This window comes from Scyliorhinus torazame, chromosome 21 (genome assembly GCF_047496885.1).
Source record: "Scyliorhinus torazame isolate Kashiwa2021f chromosome 21, sScyTor2.1, whole genome shotgun sequence".
In the NCBI taxonomy this organism is placed as follows: Eukaryota; Metazoa; Chordata; class Chondrichthyes; order Carcharhiniformes; family Scyliorhinidae; genus Scyliorhinus; species Scyliorhinus torazame.
In genome coordinates, this window is record NC_092727.1 from 88,867,351 (window position 1) to 88,886,705 (window position 19,355).

At 43.5% G+C, this 19,355-nt stretch overlaps 2 protein-coding genes across 5 annotated transcripts in view; one reads left to right on the forward strand and one right to left on the reverse strand.

Moving 5' to 3' along the window:
• The window catches only part of grnb (granulin b), a 137,586-nt gene extending 135,219 nt beyond the window's left edge, over nucleotides 1-2,367 (forward strand). For all 4 annotated transcript variants that reach the window (XM_072487041.1, XM_072487043.1, XM_072487042.1 and 1 more), the window contains one exon: nucleotides 222-2,367. In XM_072487041.1, coding sequence (XP_072343142.1) covers nucleotides 222-362 — 141 coding nt within the window. In that variant the 3' untranslated portion in view covers nucleotides 363-2,367. The remainder of the gene's footprint in view (nucleotides 1-221) is intronic.
• A 9,582-nt stretch (nucleotides 2,368-11,949) lies between these two features.
• The window catches only part of fam171a2a (family with sequence similarity 171 member A2a), a 427,659-nt gene continuing 420,253 nt past the window's right edge, over nucleotides 11,950-19,355 (reverse strand). The window contains exon 8 of the mRNA XM_072487044.1: nucleotides 11,950-18,260. Coding sequence (XP_072343145.1) covers nucleotides 16,709-18,260 — 1,552 coding nt within the window. The 3' untranslated portion in view covers nucleotides 11,950-16,708. The remainder of the gene's footprint in view (nucleotides 18,261-19,355) is intronic.

Genomic DNA, 19,355 nt, shown 5'->3' on the forward strand with positions numbered 1-19,355 from the left:
ATTTGGGCACTAGAGGGAAATACATTTGCAGAGCTATGCAGATTGAACAAGGGACTGGGGCTGATTGGGTTTCTTTAGAGGATGCTGGCATGGACTTGATGGATCGAATAGCTTCCTTTATGCCATAATGAATTCATTGTTTGTTTTCAAAGATTCAGAATCACAATGAATGTATCCCATATCCTTAATTGTTGTAATGTATAATTTTAATTACTTTGCAGGCTACTTGCTGTGAAGATAGGCTGAACTGTTGCCCAAATGGCTACACTTGCAACGGAAAAGCTAAAGCATGTACACTGCGACCTCAGCTGAGATGGGATCTCTTCTTTCCAAAGCAGAAAAAGGCCTTCGAAAGGCTGTAATGTGTGTGTGCCTCTCATCTACTTGAACTGTGTAATGCACCAAAACAAAACTCTACAGTGTGAAATCTCGGGATTTGTACAAAATAACATTTTGAGTTACTTTTATATGGTAAATCTTCTAGTCAGGCAAAAAACAAGTTCCTAAAATAGTAAAGAACAGTTCTGGCACAGCAAAATTTGGTTTGTTAAGTCTTTTGAATATTTTTCTTTAAAGATTTTAATCCTCTTTACTATAAAATCATTTTTAGGAACCTCTTCTGTAAACTGTATTGATGCTGTTTTTGTGCATTACATGGATGTTGAATGTAAAATTGCACCAAATTGAAACCCAGCTGCTTGATTTTCTTGCAAAATGGAAACCTGTAGGTTTATCAACCAACTTGACGTAAAGTAATACAAGCAGACAACCTATCCAATAAATTACTAACCAGATTGGAGATTGATTTTATTCAGGCATAGTAGATACTGGCATAGATGACCTATCTCTTGTCTGAGAAGCATTCAAATCCAAGCCCTTTAATTCAGTGTGCACTGAGCACGTTTCTCAGGGTAATACTCTTGACTGTTTAATCTATGAAAGCACTGAAGGATGTTTGAAAATGTGGATGAACCGTGATCCAGTACAGGTGCAACCATTGATTTGGGAGAGAAGGCGAAAGTATCTCCACTCTTGTCGTCTGGCCTAGATTATGCTGCACTCCCTCCCAAATAGAATGGACCTGATGTGCATTTCTCTCCCCTTGCAATCGCCACTCCAAAGCACGCTTGAATTTGTATGATGTAAGTTTAGCTGCAACCAGCTGAACGTGTCATTCTGTGGAGCCGTGACCTGATCTTGCTCCACATCAGCCTGCAAACCAGCCTCCTTTTTTATATAAGAACAAGACAAAACAGGGAAATTTGAGAATCATTCTTAAAATGATACAATCTTTGAGATAGTTGAGATTAAAATGTTTTAAGTCCTAATTCAAAAATTCATTGATTTGGGCTTTATTATTATTAACATGCTTTGATGTTCAATCAAATTGCAAAATGAGTTCTAATTTTTAATGATAAAGACATTTTTAAAACTATTTTGTTGGGACTTGTTCAATTCTTACCGATTCCTAACTTAAATTCAGTTCATCCATTTTTTTTCCGATTGAACTGGAATTCATCTCTGGCCAATGCTTTTCTTTAAAGATATGAGGAGGCAAAAGATTTGTCAGCCCTTTTTGAAGGTGTTGGTTGCTTGTAGAATTAGCAAAAGACAGCTTCAGTGAGGTGGTGGTATAATGGTGATGATTAAAACAGCCAGGTGGTGCGATTGCTGTAACGTTTCCAAACTTTTTGTTTTGCTCATCAGAAGCATATCTGATGTCATTTCACTTTTAATGGATTTAATTTTTGTTATAATTTACTGTTACCATGAACATATGTATCCAAAAGTCTAGCCTTGCGCAATCCTGCTTATTTCTGGGTGAAGGCATGCTACTGAACAGCGATGGAGTGACTTTATGTTTAATCATTAGGTTTTGATTGTTTCTTTCTGAGCACCTCTAATGGGGCTTTTGTGCGCATGAGAGAGGATTTCTCAAGCAAATATTTGGGCAGTTCATTTTCAGTAAAGTAGAATATTCAATTTGAGATGCGCTTCCACTCGAGTATAAATTTTCATGAAAGCTCATGCATTTGTATAAAATGTTTCAATTTTGAGTTTTGGTAAGTTCGGTGTTTTGAAATCCTCGCATCCACTATACAATGCATCTCACTATGTACACCATAGTTCCACAGTGGCCACCATTTAAAACCACTTCATTGTCTAATCCTTTCATTGGCACTTTCAACCATTACAGTTGGACCGTGTGCTCATTGGATGATTGAAAGGATGGCACTGCAATATTGCTTTGGCATTACCGAAAGGGAATTCTTGCAACTAAATGATGGAAATCAAATCACTTGTACTGTGCAATAATCCTGTTTCTTTTATAATGTTTGCTATAAATAAAAAATAAATAAACTGAAATGTTTTTGCTTATTTAATCAAACGGCACTCCAGTAAAACTGGTGTCTTGTGTTCCACCGCATATCAGAGGCTTGTTTTGGTCTTGGGAAGCTATGTGAGTACCATGCACATAAAATCTTGTGCTGTCAGAATATCTGCACATGGTTCTATCCTTGTTCCAGCTACACTACCTCAAAACATGTTCTTTGCTTCTTGCGCTATTGGGATCTTGCTAAGATTTCAATCCCTTCAGAAATAAATTGTCCGTCCTTATTTTTGCATTTTAATTCTATAGAGTCCCTACAGTGCAGAAGGAGGCCATTTGGCACATCGGGTTTGCACCACCCCTTTTAAAGGGCATCCTTACTAGGCCCACTCCCTCACCCTATCCCTGTAACCCCACCTAACCTACACCTCTTCGGAATCTATGGGACAATTTTAGCATGACCAATCCACCCAGATTTGTACCTGGGTCCCTGGCACTCCGATGCAGCAGTGCTAACCACTGGCACCTTCCACTGTGCCGTTCCATTCCAAATGATTTTGCATGTTGTCTCTCCCAGAACCTAAAGGCTCTGAAGAAGGGTTAATGGACCCGAAACATTAACTCTGTTTCTCTCTCCACGTTTGCTGCCAGATTTGTTGAGTTTATCCAGCATTTTGTATTTTTATTTTAAGTTAGGATGGGTGCTGCTTTGTCGCACATTAATAAGAATATTCCACTTTTATTTGAACCTTTACAAAAAGGGCAAGATAAATTGCATCCACATTGCTAGCCTGAAAATATAACGTCTGTGCTCTATTTGGTTTGCTGTCTACAATAGTAAGTCTAAATTCCACTCTCGCTATGTTATTTGTTTAATTCAAGTCATTCGATTATTAATATTTCTTGGTCCAGAAATTGACTCTCAATTTCAGAAATAAACAGTCATTCTTTGATGTAGTTTCACAAGCACATGACATCTCAAAGCACTTTACAGCCAATGAGCACTCTTGAAGTATTGTAATGTTGGCAATGAGGTCGGCAGCTTTCACTCAACTGACTACCGCAAACAGCAAAATGATGACGACTATTTTTGTGGTTGAGGGGTAAATAATGGTCAGCACACTTGGGATAATTCCCCTGTTCGTCTTCAAATAATGCCACAGTATCTTTCACATCCACCTGAGGAGGCAGATTAGACCTCGGTTTAATGTCTCAACCAAAAACTCCGACAGTGCAGTGCACTAGAATCATAGCCATGATCTTGGTGCTCAAACACTGGAAAGGGGGCTTAAACCCTGAACCTTGTATCTCAGGGGTAAGAGTACTGCCAACTGGGCCACAGCTGTCACTCTGAACTGTAATGGTTGTTTCCAATCACATAGTGTCAAAGTAACAGCAAGAGTGCAATGAAACCTGAGGAATAAAATTGGAATTTGAAAACGTGATTTGGTGGCTTCCCCAATCTCCATCCTGTGTTTTATCAGCACTTTTCATGCAATGCACTGCCGACGTGCATTGGAACTTGGAGAAACATGTCAACTTTTTCCAACGGAGGCTTCACCAGCTACATGAATGTGAAACTGCACCTGCAAGGAGTTACTGAACCACATTTTCTGGCATTATGTTGAAAAAGAAACCCCAGGAAAGAATACTTTAGGTAAGAATCATCAATATGAATGACCTGGGCCCCCTTTCATAAGAGTTTGAGAGGCAGTCTTTCTAGCCTGATTCTACCTGCTAATCTGTATTGCGTGGAAATAAAATTGAAATCATAGCTGCAGAAGAGATTTCTGTGCCATTAAATGTCAAGAGGTCCCTGGTGGTAAACTGGAGCTGAACAGAAGATGGTACATAATCCTTTCAATGCTCCATTCTCCAGCTTTATGGGAATCCTCACATTCCCTCATTGGGAGTGCCTGTTTTATGAGGACACATAGTTCCTTTTCAAAGGAATTGCCCTGGGGTGTGGGAGAGTGAAACTGGATGTTACAGTAGATTAGAGAATAGTCTTTCTCTTTTTGGGTCTGCTACAGCTCTTTTGTTTAATGGCTGCAAGGTCCTGTAAATTTGAATAATCTTAATCTAGTCACTACTGGGAGTAGGCCACAACATAAAACTCGGGACTAGTTGCTTGGAACAGTCAAAAGGTGGTTAGGAACAGGAGACCCTTTAACCCCTTCAGCATGTTCTTCCATTCATGAGATCATGGCTGATCTGCAACCTAACTTAATTTATGCACCTTTGCCCCACATCCTTTAATACTGTCAGAGAACATAAGATTAATTTAATAAACTGTTGCTGTAAGGATAGGGCAGGGAAGTTGGTGGTGGCTCCAGTGCTGATTAACAAGGTTTTTGGGGAGTTTTATGAGGGGTTGTACAAGTCAGAGCCACCCAGGGGAGACCGTGAGATGCAGGAATTTCTAGATGGGTTGGAGTACCTGAGGCTAGGGGAGGGGGACAGGGCTACATTAGAAGGAGCAATAGTGGAGCAGGAGATGATGCGATTGGGAGGTTGCAGTCGGGGAAGGTGGCAGGGCTGGATGGGTTTCCGGTGGATTATAAAAAATTTAAGGATAGGTTGGCACCCCTGATGGTGGGGATGTTTGAGGAGGCGATAGGGAAGGGGGTGTTGCCGCAAACCTTGGGGCAGGCATCGATTTCACTTGCTAAAAAAAGATAAGGATCCGACGGAGTGTGGGTCCTATCGGCCCATATCACTTCTGAATGTGGACGCAAAAGTGTTGGCGAAGGTCCTGGCGGGTAGGCTGGAGGAGTGCCTCCCGAAGGTGATAGGGGAGGATCAGACGGGGTTCGTGAAAGGGAGGCAGCTGTTTTCGAACATTAGGAGAGTTTTGAACGTTGTTATGGCACTGGCGGAAGGGAAGGAAGCAGAGGTAGTTGTGTCATTGGACGCCGAGAAGGCGTTTGATTGGGTAGAATGGGGGTACCTGATGGCAGTGCTGGAGCAGTTTGGGATTGGACCAAGGTTTGTGAACTGGGTATAAGGAGCCGAAGGCGAGTGTCCGCACAAATAATATCAGTTCAAGATACTTTTCTCTCCACTGTGGGACGAGACAGGGATGTCCTATGTCCCCCCCCCCCTGCTGTTTGCACTTGTGATTGAGCCATTGGCCATCGCATTGAGAAGTTTGGGAGCATGGAAAGGAATAGTTGGGGGGGGGGGGAAATAGAGCATAGGGTGTCCTTATATGCCGACGACTTGCTGCTGTATGTGTCGGAACGGAGTGCGTCGGTAGGAGGAATATTGGAGCTACTGCGGGTATTTGGGACTTTCTCGGGGTACAAGCTGAACCTGGACAATTCTAGAATTTACAGTGCAGAAGGAGGCCATTCGGCCCATCGAGTCTGCACCGGCTCTCGGAAAGAGCACCCTACCCAAGGTCAATACCTCGGAGGTGCGGTCCTTGGGTAGGTTGCTCTTTCCAAGAGCCGGTGCAGACTCGATGGGCCGAATGGCCTCCTTCTGCACTGTAAATTATATGAAATCTCCACCCTAACCCTATAACCCAGTAACCCAACTCAACACTAAGAGCAATTTTGGACACTAAGGGCAATTTATCATGGCCAATCCTCCTAACCTGCACATCTTTGGACTGTGGGAGGAAACCGGAGCACCCGGGGGAAACCCACGCACATACGGGGAGGATGTACAGACTTCGCACAGACAGTGACCCAAGCCGGAATCAAACCTGGGACCCTGGAGCTGTGAAGCAATTGTGCTATCCACAATGAAACCGTGCTGCCCACAAGAGTGAGTATTTTGCGGTGTCTCGGCCGGGGGTGGGGGCAGGGAAGGGTGGGGGCTGCCATTCCGTAGAGCAGGGACTCATTTTAGGTATCTGGGGGTGCAGGTTGCCCGGGAGTGGGGGAGGCTTCGCAGGTACTACATCACTAGTTTGGTGAGGAGAGTGAAAGCCGATCTGGCAAGGTGGGATGGCCTTCCTCTGTCACTGGCGGGTCGGGTACAGGCGGTTAAAATGAATGTGTTGCCGCGATTCCTGTTTATTTTTCAATGCCTACCGATTTTCCTGCCAAAGTCTTTTTTCAGGGAGATTGAGGGAAGGATTACCTCATTCATATGGGGAGGGAAGGTGGCCAGAGTGAGAAAGGTGCTGCTACAGAGGGGAAGGCAGGCAGGGGGTTTGGGTCTCCTGAACCTGTTGTACTACTACTGGCGGTGAATGTGGAGAAAGTGCGGAGCTGGGTCAGAGGGGTTGATTCTCGGTGGGTCAGAATGGAGGAGAGTTTGTGCAGGGGGTAGGGGCTGAAGGCACTTGCAACAGCGCCGCTCCCAATAGCTCTGGGGAAATATTCCGGGAGTCCGGTAATAATAGCTTCATTGCAAATCTGGAGGCAGTTTCGCCAACACTTCGGGTTGGGTTTAGGGTCAAGGGAAATGCCAATTCGGGGGAACCACAGATTTGAGCCAGGCAGGTGGGATGGAAGTTTTTGGAAATGGGAAGAGAAGGGGATTAAGATGCTAAAGGATTTGGTTCTTCGGGGTCGGTTTGCAGGATTGAGGGAGCTGGAAGCAAAGAATGGGCTAGAGCAGGGAGAAGTGTTTAGGTACATTCAGGTTCGGGATTTTGCCAGGAAGGAGATACAGAGCTTCCTAGAGGAACCGGCCTCCACATTGCTGGAGGAGGTGTTGACGACAAGGGGACTGGAGAAGGGAGCAGTGTCAGTGATGTACGGAGCTATTTTGGAAGAGGATAAGGCACCACTGGAAGGGATCAAAGCAAAGTGGGAGGAAGAGCTGGGAGAGGTTATAGAGGAGGGGGTCTGGTGTGGTGTTCCGGAGAGTGAATGCCTCCACCTCATGTGCGAGGTTGGGGCTGATACAGCTGAAGGTGGTATATAGAGCGCACCTCACGAGGGCGAGGATGAGACGATTTTTTGAAGGAGTAGAGGATGTCTGTGAGCGTTGCGGGGGTGGGGGCCCGCTAATCACGTTCATATGTTTTGGTCCTGTCCAAAGCTAGGGGAGTACTGGAAGGAGGTGTTTAGGGTAATTTCCAAAGGGGTGCATGTGAAACTGGACCCTGGTCCCCAGGAGGCCATATTCGGGGTGTCGGACCAGCCAGGGTTGGAAACGGGTGCGGAGGCAGATACCATAGCCTTCGCCTCGTTGATCGCCCGAAGGCGGATCCTGCTGGGATGGAGAGCAGCCTCTCCACCCAGTGCCCTGGCGTGGCGGGGGGACCTGTTGGAATACTTGACCCTTGAGAAGGTTAAGTTCGAACTGAGGAGAAGCTCGGAGGGGTTCTACAAGTCATGGGCACTATTTATTATGCACTTTCAAGAACTGGATAACATCGAACATTAGTTGGTGGGGTGGTGGGGGGGGTGCTGTGTAGATTAAGGGTGACTACAGGTAATCCCTGATTCCTTTTTGTCATTTGTTTATGTAAACATGCGGGCTGATGTTTGGGGGTTGGTGGGCGGATGGGATCGTTGTTATTATGGGGATTGACATATCTTGCTGTTTATTGTTGATGGGTGTAAATGCGGGAGAAATTGTGAAAAAGGAGAATAAAAATATTTTTAAAAAAAATAAAAATAAAATAAACTTTCTGTGAAAAATGGAAGAAGTGGGCACCACTGCAACAGCAGGTTTGGGAACCGAGTGAACTCTGCACCTGTTGGTTACCACCTGACATGAGTACTTGATGTTGACACTGGATGTCTGAAAGGGGATGTATTGGAGTTCTCTGCCACTAATATCTCACCTTGATAAGCACACAACAATCAGCTTTATTTTAATAAATAATGCACATGGAAGACAACATTTCTAATTTTCCAAATGCTATACCTGGGAGTAACACTCTTTCTCTTGTCATTTAATCAATCCTGCATTCCCTTTTGTTAATTCTTACCTGTTCCTGTACTTTTATTAAAAAAAAATGTTACATCTCAAAGATCATTGACTTGAAACTATAAGTCTTTATTCTCAATAGATACCGCCTGAGTGCTTCCAGTAAAGGCAGTCCTCGGACTGAACACTGTTCCTAAAAACCACGTTGTAAGCAAAACATGGGAAGTTGGAACCGATTTAACCATGGGACCAAGGTTACAGATGGGGGATTGGTTCCCGAACCAAGGCTGGAAATCACTCATGGGGTGTTTAATGCTCTCAAGTCTGTTTTGTTACGTCGCTGAGGCAACTGTCTGCATGCCTTAGCATAGGTTCCCCAGTGTGGGGGATATAATGAAGCCATCCGATCAATGTCAATTGCCTGTTTTAGAATAATCTTTATTATTGTCACAAGTAGACTTACATAACACTGCAATGAAGTTTCTGCAAAAATCCCCTAGTTGCCACACTCCAGCTCCTGTTCGGGTCCACGAGGGAGAATTCGGAATGTCCAATTCACCTAACAGGCATGTCTTTCAGGACCTGTGGGAGGAAACTGGAGCACCCAGAGGAATCCCACGCAGACACTAGGAGAACGTGCAGACTCTGCACAGATAGTGACCCAAGCTGGGAATGGAACCCAGGTCTCTGCTGCTGTGAAGCAACAGTGCTAACCACTATGCTACCGTGCAGCTTTGAACTTCTACAAGCCTTTGCGCATATTAAATACAATGTAAGCGTACAAATGCATTAAAATGGCAATGGTTGTACCAAATTTTTTAACTTAATAAAAACATCAGTTTCCAACCTAATAAAGGTGGTTCAACCTGTCTAGTATTACTTTTTTTACATTTGGATTACCCAATTATTTTTTGCAATTAAGGGGCAATTTAGTGTGGCCAATCCACCTACGCTGCACATTTTTGGGAGTGAAACCCACGCAGACACGGGGAGAATGAGCAAACTCCACACGGACAGTGACCCAGAGCCAGGATCGAACCTGGGACCTCAGCGCCGTGAGGCAGTTGTGCTAACCACTAGGCCACCGTGCTGCCCTCTGTCTAGTATTACAATGGGCAGCACAGAATGTCTGCGTGCGTATAAAGGTTCCGACAAGGAGCAGTAAAGTCGAAACTGTCAAAGTCTTTTTTTAATTTAGAGTAGCCAATTCTTTTTCTTCCAATTAAGGGGCAATTTAACATAGCCAATCTACCTACCCTGCACATTTTGGGTTGTGGGGGTGAGACTCATGCAAACAGGGGGTGAATGTACAAACGCCACATGGACAGTGATACGGGGCCGGGATCGAACCCGGGTCCTCAGCGCTGTGAACGTGTCTCCCCCGACATAAAGTCTAAATGGCGTGTCATGTATAATCTTTAGTGCCGCTCGTCATAACTCGAATATCGTAAAGTCGAGAGCTGCCTGTATTTTGTGCTTATTTCTGTCTTTTTCTGGCTATGCCCAAAGCAGCTTGGTCCCTAGGTTTCCTGAGGGTAATTTAGACTCCGACATATTCCTCTGTAGGGTTGAATCAGTTTCCTGAAGAGATGCACTGCATGGTTGTCCATTTTATGTTGTTGTGGGTCACATGGGGACAGTGGATAATAAGTAAAATAATGTTTCTATGGATTTTGCAAACCATTTCAGTTATTGATACTGAGCCAAGTGCTGGGGTTTTAGGTTTTAGACACCAATGAGGGAAGTGTTCAGGATGGAAATGAACGTTTTTGGGAGCACAAAATATAAACCAGGAAAAAAGATTGTGGATTTGAAGGACTGGGTTGCCTTTGTCTGGAGGAGTGGCAGCGTTCTCCTGGGTTTGACTCCCTTCATGCTTCCCTTTATACCTCAACTGATTCACAAAATGAAACAATTTCCTCTATGCACCGGGGAATCGTTCTGGCCAGCGTGAGAACTTAATGAGGTGCTCAATGACAATTTGGAACAGATCTCCCTGTAAAAAAGACAAAGAAAAATAGTGGTGAGCTGCCCAAAGGGGAAATAATGTAATCGCGATGTAATGAATGGAAGAAAAGATCTAGTTAGTGCAATATTGGATAATGGAAAAACTGTGTGTGTAGGACAGTCCACCTGCATGCGTCTGAGTTCTTAAATAACAAACTCCTCTATTTATAAGAAGTCAATCACCTAGCTTTGGGGTAGTTCTCTTTTTGCCCCAAAATGTTACTTCAATATTATAATTTAAAAAAATTAATTTATGGGATATGGGCATCGCTGGCTAGGCCAGCATTTATTGCCCATCCCTAGTTTCCCTTCAGAAGGTGGTGGTGAGTTGCCTTCCTGTATAAGTATGCCCACTGTGCTGGTGGAGTTCCAGGATTTTGTCCCAGCGACAGTGAAGGAACCGCAATATAATTCCAAATCAGGGTCCTGAGTGACTTGGAGGTGAACCTCCAGGTGGTGGGTTTCCCAGGTATCTGCTGCTCTTGTCCTTCCAGATGGTAGTGGTTGTGGGTTTCGAAAGTGCTGTCTAAGGAACCTGAGTTACTGCAGAGCATCTTGGAGATGGTACACATGGCTGCCACTGTTCATCGGTGGTGGAGGGTTTGAATGTTTGTGGAAGGAGGAGCAATTATGCGGGCTGCTTTGGCCTGGATGGTGGCAAGTTTCTTGAGTGTTGTTGGAGCTGCACTCATCCAAGCAGGTGGAGAGTATTCCATTACACTCCTGACTTGTGCCCTGTGGATAGTGGACAGGCTTTGGGGGGTCAAGAGGTGAGTTACTCGCTGTAGAATTCCGAGCCTTTGGCCTGCCCTGGTAATCACAGTATTAATGTGGCGAGTCCAGTTCAGTTTCTGATCAATGGTAGCCCCCAGAGTGCTGCCGTCACATGGATCAGTTGCAAATGGATCACTCAATTCTATTTGCAAGAAGGGTAATGAGCAATTCTCACATCATCACTGAAAACTAACATCTGAATTTACTATTCAAAACCAATATGATTCATTGCATTTGTCTTGAAAAGCCGCTCTTGAAATTGCCGTCCTTTTGTGCAACTGTGGCATTTTTCTGATTATTAATTGGGAAAGATGATGGGGATTACCTACCCGTAGCTCTTTTCATTGAATGCAATTTGCCAAGCATGCTGTATCTGTCCCTCCCTATTTTAAATTAAGAGTATTTTGCATTTTTAAAATTCATTTTTTCCTTTATTTTCATTCCAGTGCACATCCCAGTGCATTAGGTCACTCCCTCGGTTATTTTCCAGAGAGGGACAATGCTAGCCTATGGAGGAATGAGTCAAGATGCTGTATGAACTTCCATTTTTATCTGAATGGCAACTGCAAAGTAGAATTTTTCTTGTCCCCATTTTCCTTTCTTGTCTTGAAGACACCAGCTTATGCAGCAGTGGAAATAGGTTACCTTTGAGCAAATTATTTGTTTGTGCTTTATAAGCCTAAATAGTGACTTTCCATTGGCTATTTAATCAGGCAAGGCATGACTGATAAATTCAGACCAGTCCCACATGCATATCTTGACATCCCAATAGCAGGAAACTTGGTGGTTTTCCCCTACCTGGCCCAGGAAATGATGAACTAATTCAGCATAGATGCGGGCTCAAACCCTTCAGGCCTGCATTCTCGGGTCTAGTGGGAGGTGAGGAGGGGATTAGAACGCAGAACTTTAGGTATTGTGACTTTAATCAACATACTTTTGCAACACATTAATTTTCAACCCCAGTTCAATGACTTGTTCAATAACGCAGAAAAGCTGGATTCATTTCTCAAACATTTTTAATAAGCTTTGTATTAACAACTTTTAGGAACAAGCAAAAAAGATTGCACAGCATTTTTGACCATGTTTTCTTTGAAAAGAGCAAACTCGATACCAAGCACACATTTCTGTTTAAGACCACCTCGTAAAAAAAAAAAAACGTGGCCAAGAGTCAAACAAAAGACACCGAGTCACTAGCACTAATAATCATTTCAAAATGTAGCCACACGCATATTACGACCAGCAGAATCAGTCCAGGTCATTCATCCTACCTCAGTTGTGGTACAGCATCTGAAACAATGACGTGAATGCCCCAAAAGGAGATGTGAACTGATGGCACAAGACAACTGTCTATCAGGTTTAAAAAATGCGACAAGTCCACAATTACAATACTAATAACCCTTAGAGTAGTTCTTATTTTGAGCCTAAAATTACATAGTTTAATATGTGCATTAACAGGAAATGCCGGCACCTCAATTAAAAGGCTATTCAAACAGATGAAAAGAAAATACATTCCCTAATATACTTTTGGTCTAATTTAGGTTGTTACGAGGTGATCTTGTGATGCTGCACTCAAGGTGCGGGTTCAAACTAGGGCTATAAAAGTAACTGGCTGGTTACAGATGAGCCATGCCCCTCTCTATTGGGTCCCTGCCTTGTAAAGAAGCTCCACTGTCTTGCTGCTGGACAACATTTTTGCTAATGGTCATATATTGTCTATGATCATGCGTTCAGCATGAGTGACGCAGTAATAAACTGAATGCAATTGAAGTTTTGAAAAAGAACCTAGCACACAAAGAAACAGTATTAGTTTCCTGCCAGCTTTTGGCTCACCCATGTTCTGAGATGGATTATTAGGTTGCAAAAAAAGGACCCGTTAAGGTGTAAAATTTATTGGCTAAAATGTGTTGAATGTCGAAAAACAAGGACTAATCTTATCCGGTAGCTTATTAAATGCCACTCTCCCTTCCCCCCCCCAAAGTGGTTTGTTTCATCATTTGTAGTTAATTAAAATCCAGTTCCTCAATGAGAGTTGTACTCTCCCTAATTTAGTTTGAAGAAATTCCCTTTTCTCCACACTGTCTTCAATCGGATTGTGACAAATGATTTGACTTGGTTCCCAGCCTAAATTGCTCCCCCCTCCCTCCCCTCAGCTCTTCTACCTCATGCTGCTTTGTTGGAACCCCATGAGGTTAAATGGCTTCTGTGTGCGGTGGGGAGTCTATATATTGTTATGTACAAATTATGAGAGAGACAAATTAGATGGTCCAGAATGCTGTTTATCGTCTGTCATTTTCCGCAAGTTCATAATGTCAGCAGAAGTATGTTGGGGGGTGAGGGTGGTGGAAGGGGTAATACAGGTTGGGCTCCAATTCATAACCTGTCTGGATATAGGCTGGCCTCATTCCACATCAAATCCTATCTTTAAGTTTTTGTAAAACTTCATTTAAATTTCCCCGGAGCTGCGATCATCAAGCGGTATAATCAATATTGGGGCTGCGTGACTGAGTTTCCGGGTGCTTGCTAATACCTGAACGCAATGTTTCACATTTTTTGCATTTTATATACTTTTATCAATGAGCTTTATTGCAAGAACAGGTTCATAGGTTCTGCTTCCTTTGTATCATATGGAATAAGAAGTCTAAGCTTAATGAAAATTGGGTATCATTCATTCACTCACAGGCCTGTTGGAACTCGGGATATCAGTTAACATTTGGTAGGGCTGCCTGCTCTTAACCAAGGTGTGCATATAGGGACATTCATGTCAAAAGAAATATATAAAGTATTTACTAGATATGAATTAGTAAAGTAATAATATTCTTGTATCTGTCTGATACAGTGATGATGCTTTTTTTAAACTAAATATCCTAAAATGATTCATTCCATTTCTGATATCTGACAATCATTTTTTATAAATTTAACATAAAGAGACGTCAGTGATGATAACTGAAATAGCCGACCCTCTTTCTTTGCACCATTATCTTTACCCTCAGCTTTAACAAGGTGAGGTACAGAGAAAGGTCTGTAATTAGTCCCAGCAATGAGGCTTAACGTTAACCTGATGATTTCCATTTTTTCCTCCAGTCATTTATTGGGATTTGCTACTTCAGTCCAATTACAGTGATTTCTGTGCTGGAGGGGGTCATCTTTCAATACCTGTGGCTTGCTCAACCGGACACGGGGGAATGTGAAGTTTCTTTCCATTTAGATAATAAGTTCCCTTTTATTCATTTCAATTGGCTGGGAAGGGGGCCAAGGCTGGGTTTTGAACCCAAGTCTCTCAGGTGAAAAGGCAATGTGTGCTAATATGCTGCATAACCAATATGCAGTATGGTGGCACAGTGGTTAGCACTGCTGCCTCACAGTGCCACAGATCCAGGTTCAATTCCAGCGTTGGGTCACTGTCTGTGTGGAGTTTGTACGTTTTCCCTGTGTCTGCGTGGGTTTCCTCCAAGTGCTCCAGTTTCCTCCCACAGTCCAAAGATGCGCAGGTTAGGCTATGCTATATTGCCCCGTCGTGTCCAGAAGTGGGGTTGTTTGGTTCAGGGGTTAGGGTGGGGGATGGGCCTAGATAGGGTGCTCTTTCAGAGGGTCGGTGCAGACTCTCTGGGCCGAATGGCCGCCTTCTGCACTGTAGGGATTCTATGACTGTTACTTTACTCATTTTTGACGTTGCTGATCCACAAAAGGAAAACAAAAATGTGAAAAGCAATTTCTGCAGCTAAGCAATGTGTTTAATTCCCGCTGAAAATTTGTGTTCAGAGGGCCTGAATTAAACACTTTGTTATATTTATATCACAATGCAGAGAGTCATGTTCAGTAAGATATACTGTTCACGTTATCCAATAAACTACAGGGCATTAATAGTCAGAGCAGTATCTGAACATTTATTTCACTTTGATTTCTTTTCAGCTAATTCATGTTTTATGGTGAAGATAATCATTTGATATAGATTGACAATACACTGGATGAGCAATCTTTTACTTACAGTCATTAGGATATCGCTCCCCCTCAGCTAGCAAGTTTTCTAGTGCCTGTCTGGTTGAAGGTGCCAATAAGATGCTTGACAATAGTGCTGATAGGATGGGCCATTTTGAGAGCTGGACCCCACTGACATTGGGCTGGCGTGTTGCAGCCAGAGTTTGGGTGACCAGGAGTGGCTTTGTCAATCTCTGGGCTGAAGAAAGGAGGTTTGCTGGGGTAGTGGCGAGGAGGGAGAATGCCACAACGGAGGTGGCCCAGGTAAAATTTGTGGATCCCTGGTGGAGGCACTCTTGCTCATCCTGGCCTGACCTAGGAAGCTATCAATGAGGTTGTCTCGTGCCAGGCTGTCAACTATTACTAGTCCCATCCAGCCAGCTCAGTAAAATGACGGGCATAGTCCCATTGACATCACAGTACCCACATCTGAAATGAGCCTAATGCCAGGGTCCAGGTCCTGCTTCACTGTAGGTAACACCGAACATTGCCAAGGTAATGGGGCACTGGTGAATGCAAATTACTTTCGAGGTGCTAAACTCCTGATTCCCAACTCAGGCAGGAGAGCTGAAAATGCAGCCCATAATTCAAGTGAATTAGGCTCTCCTACACTTTACATGGCCAGATACATCCCTCGTAACAGGTAATGTACATGACAGGTACTTTGTTTAGACTCCTGCAGCAATCTAACATAAGTCGTTATGTATATTAGCCGATTTACACAAGAAATCATACAAATGCATCATTGATTTACCAGGTAATCCCTATAGGCCTCAGGCTACTAGTCATTTCTCATCCACATATATTAATTGAACAATTCATCTCGACGCAAACTAATATATTTAAATATAAAACAAGCACTTGAATTAATTGTACCTGTGATTATTTCTCCTACCTAGCAAGTTGGCTAGCAAAAATCACAGTGCTAAATTGTAACTGGGCTACGGTTCTTTAGCTGTTTCTGCACATGTCGAATGTCACACTTACAAAATATGTATAAATTCTGACTTCCTAATTTTAGGCTCTTTTTGTCATCGCCTGCCACTTTACATCAGCACAAAATGTTGCTTTCCCTCCTTTTTGCACAACTTAGACATAAAGAAGGCACTTGGAGAGTACTGGACCAGGTCTATATGGTCTGCTACTGGGATTAGTTTCGGGTCAAGTTAAGGAAAGTACGATATACAAGAAAGAAAACAAAAAGTACCTTCCAAAAAAAAAAAAAAAGCTCCTATTCAAAAAAGTTGTGACATGTAAAATTACTGCTCCTCAAGCAAGAAAATGCTTCATTTGGTAGGGTTGTTCCAATTAAAATAACAAAAAGGACCTAACCTTTATATAGTCTTTTCATCTTCCTCAGGAAAAACAGTTACTGAGTTTATTGTGTGGGTTGGGACCACACTGACATTTTTATTTTTACAAAAACTCAGTATTAAGTTCTGAAGACAACATTGACAAAGACAGCATGTTCCAACGTGCAAACGTGCAGCTTTGTCTCTGGGATTCTTTTCTCTCCCGCAGCAATTTCTTCAGCTTTTGCAAAACAAAACAAAAATGCACAAATTCTGGACAAACTAGTTTGCTGCTTTCATCTCTTCTTCCCATTTGGAATCTCTCTTGAGGAAGATTTTTTTTTTTTTTTTTTAAAAGGTCACCAGATATGTTGCTTCAGACTTTGTAATTTCATTTTGTTTGTGCTCAAATTTTCTGTCGGGATGCTGATGCATTTTCAAACACTTGTGAAGCGTTTATTCAAGGTCTTGGGAAAATAAGTCCGCTTTTTCACTTCAGGTTAAAAACCATCAAAGGCCTCTCCTCTCGTTTCTGCCAGGGACTCTTTTTATTCTCACCTTGGTCATCTGCCTCTTCAGAATGGTCTTGCATCTCCTCTTCCGGGCTGGTGGCAGAATCCCTGTGGATCTCGCTGGTGCTGCTCCTCATGCTGTTACCTCTGCTGCGATCCCGCCGGTGAAGTGTTTCCCTGTGTTCAGAGGTCTCTTCGAGCAAAGGGGTGAGGGAGTTATCCTCTGGGGAACAGACGGCTGTTCTACTTTCGCTGCTGCTCTGCTCAGTGTCATCCATGTAGACCAGCTTACTGTAGGCCACATTTCCAGGAACATGCCTGTCGCGGTCGTCTTTCATCTTTTTGCCTGGCTTTGTTTCATTCACATCGACGCCAGAATCTAAGCTGGCATCGTTGCTTCCGATTCTTTCTCCTGTCTGTAAATCAATGTAGGAGTGCCGGACGTGAGCATTGGAACGCCCGTCCAATGATACGAACCATGCTCTGGGATGTTGAGGCTTTACCCCAAGCTCCAAGAACTTCTTTTCAGTGAGTGCTTGCAGTTCTCCATTCATCTGTGCCATTGCTGACTCGTTCAGTAATACTGCCATTGGGCCACTCATAGAGGAAGAATGGGGGCCCCATCCTTTGCCTTCACCATCATCTGATTGGGGGGTCGATTGTTGCACTTGCTGATGTTGATACTGCTGAGGTCCATGCTGGTGGGCCATGGGAGCCCCCTTCATCTCCAGCTGGTCTGTTGGTCCGCCCGCCGACTGATCCATGCAAGGATAATCGGAAGTTAATCCCATATAATGGGCAGGTATGACTAAAGTAGGCATTACATTTCTGTACATGCTGTCCTTCATGTGATCGATAGAACCGCAGAAGATCAGTTGACCTGGCTGGGACAATGTTGTAGGCCTGGCCAGGTGATCAACAGACTGGGACATCATGTACTCTGAGGGCTTATTATCCATTTTGTGGCCAATGAGGGATTCAAAAGGTGGTGGCAATGGTGGAGGTGAGGGTGGATCATTCGCACAAAGTTTACTTTCAGCCAAAATGCGCCTGGCATGAACCTCTCTGCCTTTTTCATCCATTGGTTGTTGTGAAACCATTGAACTGTAGCTCCGGCGGTAGTCGTCCATTAAAGGTGGTTCTAACTCTCCGGAAGCATCCATGGACCTTGCAACTTTCAATTGAAAGCTCTCCACCGGTCTGTGGTAGTCTTCTTTCGAAATTCCCCGATGAGCCAAAGTATCAGTGGATGCCTTGCTGATGTGCCTCATCTTTTGACCTGAATCCCTCAATGGGATCTGCTTGAAGAACTCCTCTCGAGAACTCTCAAACTCTCGAGATGTACTAAAGGCGGATTTCAGGATCGGTGTGTGGACATCCATATCCCCATTGGAGGACACTGATTCCAAGTGGCTGGTACTGATCAAATTAATATGAGACATGGAGGTGGCTTGGTCCTTCGTGGAGCTGTCTAAAGTGGAAGCGATCTGCAGTTTTCTGTGCTGTTGGCGTGGTTTTAGACATCTTCTCCTGTTAAAAAAAAAATTCTATTAATGAAACTCTGACAAGCTTAAAATCAACACTTTCGCATTGAAAAAGACAGGACAAGGTAAAAATTTGCAAGCATATAACTGAACATAAGTTACATTTCAAACCTAAGTTAATACAGTGAATTAAAACAAGACACTACAGTCCTGAAAATATGTTTGCAATTGATTGGGGGAACTTTTGTTTTCAAGCAATGGCCTATTGATCTCAGCCAGGAAATGCAGTTGCGTTAAACTGACTAGCCCAGTGAACAGGTAACCTCGGCTAATGAGTGGGCCGCAAGATTGAAATCAGGCTTGTTGACTAACCATGAACACATGAATAAGATTAAATGCATTTAATACACACTGAATATCGGGCGCAACTGTGACACAGTGGTTAGCATTGCTACCTACATTGGTTTGCATTGCTGCCTACGGTGGTGAAGACACGGATTCGAGCCCAGCCCCGGGTCACTGTCGGTGCGGAGTTTGCACATTCTCCCCGTATCTGCGTGGATTTCACCCTCACAATCCAAAGATGTGTAAATCAATTCTCCAAACTTTTGATCTCGATTCAGCGGCCTTTGCTCGAAATGGCACATCAGTGTGCAGTAGGAGCAGTATTTGAGCTCACCTATCAATACGCAACATGTGCATCAGTAGCACCATTTTATCCATCTGCGGAATCCAACATGTTATACGATAAATCCACTGCTTTCCCTTTTCCACACTAGCCACCCTTGTGGGCATGTCTGTTCGTTTCACTGTGCAGTGTTTGGAAACTTCGTGCCGACGCTGTACTTTAAAGATCTGTTAAAAATCTTAATGTACGTAAATGATTGCGAGGAAAAGGCCACTAATCCAGCTCTCTCACCCCATATAGTATTTTAAAAATAAATATTTTTATTCTCCTCCTTTTTCACATTTTCTCCCACATTTACACCCATCAACAATAAACAATAATCAGCAAGATATGTCAATCCCCATAATAACAACGATCCCATCCGCCCACCAACCCCCAAACATCAGCCCGCATGTTTACATAAACAAATGACAAAAAGGAATCTGGGATTACCCAGTCACCCTTAATCTACAC